Source organism: Lineus longissimus, chromosome 12 (genome assembly GCF_910592395.1).
Source record: "Lineus longissimus chromosome 12, tnLinLong1.2, whole genome shotgun sequence".
Classification (NCBI taxonomy): Eukaryota; Metazoa; Nemertea; class Pilidiophora; order Heteronemertea; family Lineidae; genus Lineus; species Lineus longissimus.
In genome coordinates this window covers 13,234,108-13,245,929 of record NC_088319.1, presented here as the reverse complement: position 1 = coordinate 13,245,929, position 11,822 = coordinate 13,234,108, and the positions used below count along the sequence as shown (strand labels likewise).

Genomic DNA, 11,822 nt, shown 5'->3' with positions numbered 1-11,822 from the left:
TTTGTCTCTACATAAATATTTTAACGTTTTTTTGGCAGTTTACGAAACAGCTCCTGTTTTTTTTTAAATCTAAAGATACATAGAGGACCACAATTTATCGTTCCTGTGCAATTTATGTTTTGCTGGCACTGCACGCGATAAAACCTCGTGTTTGGAGGTGGACCATAGGTACCACCATTTCGGCTAAAATTTGAAATCCTAAAGCAATTGGAACTCATTCCAAATACAGTGAATGCACATTTAAAACTTGGGAGGCTGTTCTATTGAAAACAAATAACAGACTCCCAGCCTTGAAATTGAGACACTGTTGAAATCGTCCATGCACACGGGTTTGCTTAAAACTTTATGTGTTTTTTCGTATTTTCGCACCAAACTATGATGTCCGAAATTATCCGAATCTGAAACTCAGACTAACTGAGGGTAAGTCTTGATTCAGATACAGGTAATGTCGTCGCAAGAACGATTTAAACTGTGACAATTTGGGCACTGAAAGTGCATTTGATTCTTAAAGTCGGCTACATTTTCACAAACTGCAAGGTATTTTCTTAAAATGTCACATTTTTGGTTTTCTTGTTGGGTAATTGAAACGAATTATTTGCAATGCAAATATTCTGTGGCGCCATCAACATGGACGCCAGGTGTGTGAATGCATCTCTATGGTATCTATTGGTGATCCATCTAAACATTGCTAAAAAATCATGACGAGAGCTGCATTATTGGTCATGGCAACTCAGGATACCAATAGTTCTAGATTTATGAAGGGACATGAATTTTTTGTGCAATAAATAAAAATGTGTAGAACGCCTTCTCTCATATGCCTTTTATTTTAGTCTAATCCTTTAGCAATTAAACTGGTGAAGTTGACATATTTTTCGTTTCAAGCTGAATTATTTGTTCTGCTTCGTAATGATGCATTGCACAGTACATCCAGCGCATCCTTCCAGAAGGCATTTGAAAAATTAAAAATAATTTCCAAATTCTCTCCATGACTTTGTGTTCTGATCAAAAACTAGGAATCGCTCTTGGTTATGTTTGAAAGTGTGTGCTAATCGATATGATTTACCCAAATGTTTACAAATTAGTTAGTTCTGGTGCCACCCATAGATATACCGATAATGAGAGAATTAACTCGTCATCGCGGAGGGACTACTTTCATCTTTTGGTGTCGAGGAGTTTGTCACGTGACTGGTAAGGCTTCCAAAGATAAGATTTCCAAATTGTAACTCCCGAATATCCTAGTCATGTTGCCAGTGTAGATATTCAGTCGATTAAAACAGCGAAATTGATCAATCCATGTATTCTGAAGCATGCATGCTGTGTACTGTGTGTCACCGAAAGCGTTATGGTCATGTATATGTGGTTCATCATTGCAGCCATCCTGACAATATCAGGCCATTTCACTCGATACATACTTACTCCCTCAAGTCGTGTTGTAGGTCATGGTTTGCAAGATAATGTAGGCCTATTCTAGCCTGAAAAATAACAAATTGGATCAATAACTTCTGAAGCATGCATGATGTACACTTTGTCACCAAAAACGTTATGTACCGGTATGTGTGCATCATCTTTGTAACCCGAAAAAATAGTTACCCCTTGTCGGCGACTATTTTTAATTGACGGATTGTTTTATCTGACCTACTGACATTTTAACATCGTGTGACAGCTTGTTCTGCGGCATATTTAACCCCCTAAAGTCATGTCTAGTACAGGCACACAGAAATCACAGATAAGCCCCGATAGTGAAAGTTGCCGATAGTCCATCTGTGACCCAAATTAATGCCATGCCAGGAGTGAGGTTGGTCGTAAATAGATGTGGTCATGTGAAGAATTCGTACTTCCCTATTACATGTAGGTTAAAATTATAAGTGCGTAGTAGAAGACGTTTGGTGATATTCATCCGAAACGGTACGTTAGCTCGTGGCCGATTAGTCATTTTGAAGATGCTTTCAATCCTTCTTTGCCCTTCCTGCGTTGACCGAAATTATGTTGCCATTTCCTTTATTAAAGTGGGTTATTTTTGCGAATAACCACAGTTTTATTTCACTGCAGAAAATCCGAAGCCTATGGCAGATAGATGGATGTTGTTGGGAACGAACAACTTCACTGATGAAAGCGATTGCCACCTGACAAGATGGGTGGCAATAATTCAAAACCGGATGAAGGTTAGTATCCAACTACATGTATGTTATGATAATGTGATATATGATTTCATTTCATGTTTAGCGAAATTCATTGGTAATCTAACGCCACGATCAGTGATATAGAGTTAAGAGATCATCACACTGATCACGTTTAAAAATTGAATATAGAAAGAGAACTTATGTTAGGATTTATAGCCTTGCGATAACGTCAATTTCTTAAACTCTTGTTATACGATTACACATTTTAGACGAATAGTAACCGCCGAATAACCTTGGCGAGCAGGGCTGATATTCGTAGGACCTAAAAATCAAGGCCATCTTCGAAGTGCGCTGCTGCACTCGCCATTCAGCATGTAGACTGTGATTTGTTTCACATTCAGTAACCATGGTTCCTATTCATGGTGTACATGCATTGATAATGTAGTTCTTTTGGTCATTAACTTGGGGAAAGATATACTTTTCTATAAATAAACGACATCAATTGATTAGTTCGATCGGCAAGCATTATATCAAGAGTAGGTCAAGAGCGTTAAGTACATGTACATGTATATACATGTCATACATCCTAAGAAATACATTTTTTCCGCTTTTGAAAAACTCAACACAATTATGCACCCTGAAAAGGTTTTTCAGCGAATTGAAAAATAACCTTTGAGTCTTTTCGTGTTTTCCTAACCCCAGAGAGCACCAGTACAGCTCGTATGAAACCCGAGTTAAGGACGAAACGAAAGGAGCCCTGGAAGGACAAATTGAAGCAACTGAGGCCAATATTGCTTGAAAGTCTGGATCAGTTGGACAGCCTCCTTGATTTGGTCGAGGAAAAAGATGTTTTAGCAGGTGACGCAGTCAGGTGCATTAAAGTAAGCAACCGTCCCCCCCCCCCCCATTCCCCTTAACATCACGCATGTTCCTTAAAAACGTTCGCTTTCTGCGATTAATACAGTGTTATGTATGCTCGAACTTGTGTTTACTGGCATACAGCTGCATCGTTCGATAATTACAAACAACAATGTTTGGAGACAAGAGCTTTAAGACTTATGCAGAATTTATCGACCTCATGTGAATGGTTAGGAAAAAAAATTGAGAACTTTCTTTATGATAAAATAATTGCGAAGTGTACAAAGGTGGACGGACCCACATATGTAATGCTCTTGTTATTATTACTCGGTATCACAACTTCAAGAAACTCTATACAATGTACTCAACAAGCGTAGGGAATGCCTGCAAATGGAACCTCTAAACGATAAAACCTAGCTCGAGTATTCGACTCTCAAAACTTTTGTACACATTTCGTTTTTTAGGATGAGCCCACTAGAGATGGCAAGATAAGGTTGCTTGTTGAAAAGCTGTCGAGGCGAACGAGGGAGGACTGGCGTGAATTTAAAAAATGTTTGGAAGAGACGGAAAATGGCCACTTGATTCGAGATTTTGAAAATTCATACGAAGAAAACCAAGGTAAGCTAAGACATGTAAGAAGGTATTGTAAGCTAATATGAAAATGTACATGTAATGTCTGCACTGACATATGTAAGGTTAACCTTTGTCGCTGCCTTGGCCCAGGCTACTTCAAAGGACAGCTGAGATAGTCCAAACAGACAAACATGTTACAGATTAAAAATTCGTGCTGTAACTTACTGCGTGAAAGCATTTTTAAAACTTCTTTGTACTACTCGGTAAAACTGTAATCCGTTTTCTCATTGCAGCCATCGAAGAACCAAAGGTTGTTCGGGCAAAGGAACACCACGGCAAATCTGGTGTTGGAACTTTTGAAGCAACTGCCATGGCACGCATTCCAGTGTCTAAGTCAAAAAACAATGTCAACGGTTCGTCTCCATTGTTAGTATATCGGGTGGGCCACCGTCTTCGAAAACCAGGGTCAGTCCTGTGCTCCTACTCTCGCACGCAATCCTAACCCTGATATAAACCGATGGTAATTCGCGGGATTAGGCGAAAATGTTCACTCTGCTTATTCCTAGCGACAAGAAATGTTTATCATCCGCCTGCAATCGGAAATACCACAAATCAACAGTTTAAGTGAATAGGGAAGCAGGAAATCAATAAAACAACCAGCAATTTTGCAGGAGCATAAAACTCGGTAAATGCCGAATGAAAGACCCTGCTGCTTAGGATGGTGGGCCAAAGAAAACACTACGAAAAATTTAATCAGAATATATAAAATTTATGGATATCATAATTGAAATGGTATTTTCACCCGGTATTGAATTAATTTCTGCCACACGGAGTACAAATCTCAGGCAAATAGGTCGAACATTGTCGATACATGTGGCAATATTTTCGAAAAGGAAAGGAAGAAAGGGTTGTTACTTTAAGAATGTTGTATCTATGAGCCCAGAATTGTCACTAAATGTGGCTGAGATCCATACTATAATGTAACTGAAAAAAATAATTGAGTACAATTCTAATACATGTAGCATTCGTACAATTCACCATTTGGTGGTGTGGTGATTTATTGTGGCCCACCCCGATATATAGGAATCTTGCCAGCACTTGTAAATGCGTTTTCTGTACCGTTTTATCAGGAGAAGAAATTTAGATACAGGTTACCGTCAAGATAGTGTCAGTCATAGTCTCAAAATGGTTTAATCTTTACCAATGCAGTTAAGTAGGCATGTCAGGACGCTGTCCTAATCCGAGATTTAACAACGATTTGGTGTACTGTAATTCATTTTTAAGATGTGTTGATGACTAAAATGAAATACTAGTTTAAATTATGCATTGTCCATATTCACATTATAATTTTTTAGGTTCATTTCAGATCCTAGAATTATAAGGTCGGCTTCTCTATATCCAACTAGTGTCTCCCCACAACAGTTGCCACACAGACGATATTCCGAAGCATTTTTAAGATGTGTTGATGACTAAAATGAAATACTAGTTTAAATTATGCATTGTCCATATTCACATTATAATTTTTAAAGTTAATTTCAGATCCTAGAATTATACAGTCGGCTTCTCGATTTCCAACTGGTGTCTCCCCACAACAGTTGCCACACAGACGATATTCCGAAGCATTCACCAATGCTGATCAAGTTTCTATTGCCAGATTGTCACAAATGTCAGGTAGGTCGAAAGGCCCAATTAACAATGCGATCAGAATATTCGTCACAATATACATGTAACCAGTAGATATGGCATCTTTTGATGATGTACTGGAGTTTGCGTGTGATGTATGAGTCGTCAAGGTTTTTTATTTCTGATTCTACAAATTCGTCGAATTTAGTCGTTGGTTCTCCACTGTGCAATATAGTCCTCAGAAGTCTATCTTTGTGGGCTGTAAAAACGATACGCCCAACACACCACACACCAGCACATTTCATGTTCACAGCCCCGCTCAGAGGTGAGCCATGCGTGACCTCTGTTTGGAGAGAAAAACTCCTTACAAAATCATCATTATCATTTATACTGAGAGAAACGCTATAGTGTTGATTGTAATTTTTACTCATCCCATCTCAACAAGTTTTACAGAGACTAAAGTAGTAATTTTTACCCTAGTTCCTTACGAAATTCGCTATAATGACTCATAACTCCTTCTATCGCTTATTGAAAACGTTTATAACCAAGCACTATTTATCTCTCAGGCTCCCCTGCTTACTCCCCGAGCCCTCCTCTGGGAATGGACAGAGGCTACGAGTCCGACAACTTTGATATGGGTATGTAAATGACTTAACGCGCCCTTACAGTATTATGACATATAATCCAATCTGTCAATGATCGATCCACAGGTTTTCCGTTTAGATTCTGGGCTAAGAGTGTGAGAGCACTTATTCTATCAGACATTCGACCGGACTACGTATCAAAATGAATGCACTTAGCACAACATTTTTTCTGGCGAAAGGATCGAGTACCTATTTAGCAAAGTTCCTGTCAGCCCTTGGTCCCTTTCCGCCATGTGCATTGTAGTTATTGAATAACTCTATCAAATTTTATGTCAGTCCGATCAGCAGTCACTCTCCTCAACTCTAAGGCTGGTTTTGATTTCACTTTCAGACGAAAAGGATGTCATTGGTCTGATGACAAAGGTGCTAAAGAAGCGCTATCTTTGGGACTACAAAACTATCTTGTTGCTGCCTTGGCAGAAGTACCGTGATATCCCCATCTCCCAGATAAACCGTAACTTTGAGATGAGGAAACCAAATGGTGAATATTGTGACGTTACACTGGATGATGTTTTGATTAAAGCAGCCGAAGACAAGAAAGACAGGTGATTGTCCATTGATGCTGTACTAATGATATTGAAATTAACTCAAATGTGATTTACCGCCGTGTATTGAAATTTAAGGGAGTATCCAGTGAATACTAAATGTTAAATAATTCATTTCACTCATATAACAGGCCATGCGCATCGTATTTGTAATCGGAACTAAGAAGTTTCTATGTGTGTTCAACCGAGACGAAAAGAAAAACTTCGCGTGAAACTGGCAGAGTCATTAGATGACGTATTTGGCCGCGAATTCTGTAACTCTTAAGGCCAATAAATATTCTCTTTTATGTAGGTTTATTTTGGAGGCACCAGCAGGGTACGGAAAGACATCATACCTGAAGAAGTTAGCTTACTTGTGGGCAAACGACTATCAGAGCTTCAGTCACTTCGAGTTCCTCTTTCATATATGCACCGACAAGTTCATCGAATACCAAAGAGACAATGACGAAAAAAATGGATTGTCTGATTACATTACTTCTGATGACTTCTTCACCAGCCAGAGCCTAAAGAAATGTCCTCCCAAAACCTTGATCGAATACCTCGATCAACACAGCGATAGGGTCATCTTCATCATTGACAACAATTACAAGCCTGAATTACCTGAGGACATCGACAAAATATTCCAGCGAAAGAGCATGGCCGAGAGTACCGTCATCTTCACGTGCAGAAGCAACCATGTCCCAGCCTTGTATCTCGATACCGTGAATAGGTACACCTCTCTTCGAATTACCAAGCATCACCCCGACACCATCCCCAAGCACATAACTGAATACTTCAAGTGGAAACACATGGAAGACAGCGGGAAATCCCTTCTCCGTAACCTGGGCATTGAGGATGACGGAACGATTGGTGACGCGTCGAGGCTGGGATGGCTGACTGTCCCATTGATCCTGGTCATCGTGACGCTGTTATGGGAGAACATGTGCACCGATCCAGAAGCGGCACACGAGAAGAAGACATTCACTCTAGATGAACCTTACATCTACCAGAAGGTACTCAAGAACATCATCAAGAAGTATGAATGTCATGAAAAAGGGCTTCAATCCCGTGTGGGCGCTACAGGAAATCCGGAATACGACGATGAAATGCTCGCCCTTGGAAAGGTCGCGTTGCAACTGATTCTTGACGAACGAACAAACATTCCTGCAGAAAAACTTGAAGATACCAAATTTGAAGACGATACAGCATACTTCCTAAGAAACGTTGGTTTACTGGAGCCATATACTCGACGCCACGACCTAATCGACCACAAGGAGTACAGATTCGTTGATGATATTTGGAGGTTTTTCCTGGCTGCTCGATACTTAAAGAACAACCAGGAACAGGGGATGATGGGTGAGGAGGATATTGCGAGTTACGTTAAGAAGGTGAAGCGCCTGAAAGCCGTTAGCTATAAAAACATTGATGAACTGTTCACCAAGTTTATTGCCCTGTAACTTACAGGAAGAACTAAGTGTATGTTGACCTCGATTGTGCCATGATATGACTATGGGTTGGTGCAAAATGTTTAAGAAATCGAAGTCTCATCGATTACGGTGTTTAGTTTGAGGTATTTGAGAATAGAAATTGATACAGCACTGTCGGAATTGGTCATCTAACCAGACACCGCTTAGGTGGAGCTCTCAAATATAGCAAAAGAGCCATATTCCCCGGAATACTTGTACGTGTACATGTACATGTACCTCCAGTTTGGTATCAGTTCCGGCCTAGTCGCGAGATGTTTTTCCCTTTGAGAATATTTTATCCCAGTCGGTCTTGTATGATGTCTTTAAAATGTATCTCGTGCATTAGTTATGTTCGTCTTCTTTCATATGATGTTAATACAGTCAAAATCACAATTGGCATCCCTTAATTCGCTTCATTGGCGCGTCAATGTCGCGCTACCCAGTGCGCAGGTCGCGCGTAAGCCGCGCGTAAGCCGCGCGAAATATAGAGTGATAGACGCGTCACTGGCACGTACTACTTGCTGCGCGTAACTGACGCGAAGCAGGGAGGATGTCAATTGTGACTGGGATTGTACGTGGTTTAATTGTATGTAATCAACGTCACATTGAACATGAGGCAGTGAAGAGTTGAGATGCAAGAGCTACTAAACATGCTTAATCCACTTCATGGGATTTCAAGTCAATACAATGGTTTTGCTGTAACTCTAATGGTTTTGCTGTAACTCTAATGGTTTTGCTGTAACTCTAATGGTTTTGCTGTAACTCTAATGGTGTTGCTGTAACTCTAATGGTTTTGCTGTAACTCTAATGGTTTTGCTGTAACTCTAATGGTTTTGCTGTAACTCTAATGGTTTTGCTGTAACTCTAATGGTGTTGCTGTAACTCTAATGGTTTTGCTGTAACTCTAATGGTTTTTGCAGTAGAAGTGAATTCTCATTACCTGAGTTTCTATTTGGGGTTGGCAATTTACATCTGAACTCTTCAGTTATTGAATTAACAATAAATTAATTAAGCAATAAGTGATTATTAAGAAGTTACATGTATCCAGTGGTACTGTTGAAACACTGTCACAAGTGTAGCCATGGAGTTCCTGATGATGAGCAATGCAGATGTCACACTCAGTACAGTATCCTCGACACCAACGGAGAATGAGAGGTCACGACAAGGTCAGGAGTCGATGAGACAAGCCTTCTGTTAACTCATACTCAACTTCCAGCGGTATTGCCTGCGTAGCCTCCGCGTTGTATGGATCCTGAGCAATGTCAATACATTGAGGGTCAAGCTAAGATGCTGTAAACTCCTGGAGAACATACATGTAGATGAGATGTTTCAAGAACACATTTACTATGATAAATCTTTCTTCTTGGAATATCACCAATTGACTGGACTCTGACGATGCAAAGCTGCACTTTCTGCATTATTATTGGTTTTTTTCTATCATTAAGGTGGTACATTTGCCAATCCCCCCCCCTTCCCCACCACCACCACCACTGCCCATCACCCCACAAACACACACACTTGCACTTTCTTTCACGAGAAAAAAAGAAGAGCTTCCGAGTTATTTTTCTAGCGCAGTTTCCCACACTCTGTGAACACTAGCAGTGCATAATCCATCCTTGGGAACTGGACAAATCTCCACCGGAACGTGGCGTGACGCAACGCCTCCCAAAATACAAATCTTCCTAAGTCCTTCCAACCTTTCTCTGCAATAATCTCATGACAATGAAATTACTTTAATTAACTCTCCAGTCTGCACGTGTGGGTTTTCGGGCGTTTATTTCCCCCCGCCCCTGGGTGTTTTTTGCCCGGTTGGCTGCACGAATTCTTGCGGACGCGCTTCTTTGTCCCTTGAGCGTGTCCTGCCCATTGTCAGCTTTCTCGCGTCAGGGCCTGAAGAGGATGTTTAGGTTAAAAAGTGCAAGTGTCAAGAAAAATATTTGAGAAGTGGATAAGTCCTCCAAGTTTATATTTGAAGAGGAAAGCAAATACATGCAGTATTGCGGTATTTTGGTTGTGATTTTTTGTTTGTGAGAGGAAGACTGTGATTGCACGAAAGCGCCCTGCAAACCAAGTAATTTGTCGCTGCAGACAACCTACTACAATGATCGCTGCGAACAATAAAATATTGCTCGTCAGTCTGCGGGTATTCGACCAAATAAGTAGGTTTGGATCTCGTGGGCTCTCTACCCGACAAAATGGGCTGTGTCGACATCCAACCCATTGCCAAAAGAAAATTAGAAATGCATTTGAGCCTTTCACATGCCGACCCCGTCATCGCCGACCTCGCGGCGTGATAATGACCCTCACTTCCTAAAGAAGATTGTGCTCCGCCCTAGATTGTCAGGTCACGCGTAACTAGGTTTAAATTTCAGACCCTTCCTGTCATAATTACACCCTTAGAAGATTTATGCCCCTCCAGTTGTAAATTAATCATATTTTACGTAATATAGTGATGATGTAGCCCCGTAGTGCTTTCTGGCTGCAGGCTACCTTCTCGTTGTAGATAAAATGGCCGCCATTGTCGTTTGACAGCATCCGTGGTCATTCCTGGCCACAAACTATCAGTTTTGGTGAAATTAGGATGGGGGTAGGGATTATCTCCAAATCTGCTCACAATATTGGCCCAGAGGTGCGTCGGCCATCACTGCCCATGTCCAGAACGCGCCAGGATGTCTGCAACACACGTGTGAAATATTCATTGAAATCAATGGACCAAAATACTCTCCGGCCGCTTCAAATGTACCATATGTTAGGCAATATTATAACTCATATTGAACCATTAAGGCCTGGCATTTACGAAGTTTTCTGCTCATGGGCACATCAAAATTGCGTGAATCGGCCATGTGAAGTAAAAGTCCAGCCTGAGTCCTTTCTTGGTAGTTCCAAAGTCAGAGATATGGTTTTAAAACAAGAACGAAAATGAGAGTTTTACAATGTGATAACAAGATATAGTACTACATGTAAGTCACACTCCGGGGATAGGCCTTAAGTGTAATTCAAAAACGCCAAGGAAACATCGTGATTTTAACTAATTTGGCAAAAACAAAGAAAACGAGTTAAATATTTCTGAACTCATGATTTTAACTGGAATAGGCCAGTCGGAACAAATATGAGGCCCAGTGCGGTGCTTTTAGCAGATTATAGTATGGTTTGTAAATAGGCTATCTGATTTTTTAAGGGCGTAGGCTTAATCAGGATTCCAAGTAGTGTTCATTAATCTTGTTTTCGACCCAACTAAGCCTTGGGGCGACGATGTTATAGGATTTGCTCCCCGGATTTACCATGAGCCAACGATGTGTCCGCATATTAAGCCTCGGAATAATCTGCACATCCGATTGAAGTTTTTGAAGGGTCATTACTTAAAATCACAGATCCCTGCGGTTCGTTTTTGGTTGAGCGTAGGATTATCCTATTTGTTCTAATCACCTATTGTGGTCCCTTCATGAGGGGCGGGTCAAGTGGACCTGCCAAGGGCACCTGCGGTCAAAGTGGACACCTGTGCCCCAAAACCGGATGGTTTTGGAATAAAAAAGGTAACGATTCGTTTCCTCTTTTAAAGATTTCGGCGACGCTTTCAACACCAAATCAGCGAAATCCTCCTTGACACGACTTCCGAGAACACTCTGGTGTAAAGATGCTATTCGCCTGGGGGATAATCCTGCCGAATTCCTCCAAAAGGTTTGGGAGAATACTCGAAAGTCCTTCTCCGTACTTCCTCTTGGCCTCAATGTATTTGACGTTGCAATGTTCATGCAGTCTTGTACGGAATTTTAACGAAAAGATACAAACCACGGGAATAATTATTGGTTGATGAGTGTTTCAATCGATTAATGAACTGACTGGTTCTGGATCTCGCTTGCGGCAGCAGTCATGGCCGTCGGACAGTAAATACAACTTGTGACTTATGCGACAGACGCCAACAAAAATCGGATACGGTTAATTGGCTATAATCATTAATACTGCGATGCACGGACAGAGGTTCCGTTGTGTTAGATTCAATTTCTTGTCCCAAAC

At 40.8% G+C, this 11,822-nt stretch overlaps 1 protein-coding gene across 1 annotated transcript; it reads left to right on the top strand.

Moving 5' to 3' along the window:
• Window positions 1–1,703: 1,703 nt before the first annotated feature.
• LOC135497106 (uncharacterized) lies at window positions 1,704–8,834 on the top strand. The gene is made up of 9 exons (XM_064786823.1): window positions 1,704–1,905; window positions 2,050–2,162; window positions 2,823–3,001; window positions 3,443–3,596; window positions 3,845–3,964; window positions 5,091–5,222; window positions 5,741–5,812; window positions 6,150–6,363; window positions 6,656–8,834. The coding sequence occupies exons 2-9, from the start codon at window positions 2,132–2,134 to the stop codon at window positions 7,797–7,799; spliced, it is 2,046 nt and encodes a 681-aa protein (XP_064642893.1). The 5' UTR covers window positions 1,704–1,905; window positions 2,050–2,131; the 3' UTR covers window positions 7,800–8,834.
• The last annotated feature ends 2,988 nt before the right edge of the window (window positions 8,835–11,822 follow it).

Bases quoted from the DNA above. Each gene is read 5' to 3' on its own strand.
- LOC135497106 (XM_064786823.1), top strand. From the start codon at position 2,132: ATGGGTGGCAATAATTCAAAACCGGATGAAG. The intron at 5,223-5,740 runs GTAGGTCGAAAG...TTTATCTCTCAG, and splicing joins CAGATTGTCACAAATGTCAG to GCTCCCCTGCTTACTCCCCG. The intron at 5,813-6,149 runs GTATGTAAATGA...TTTCACTTTCAG, and splicing joins GTCCGACAACTTTGATATGG to ACGAAAAGGATGTCATTGGT.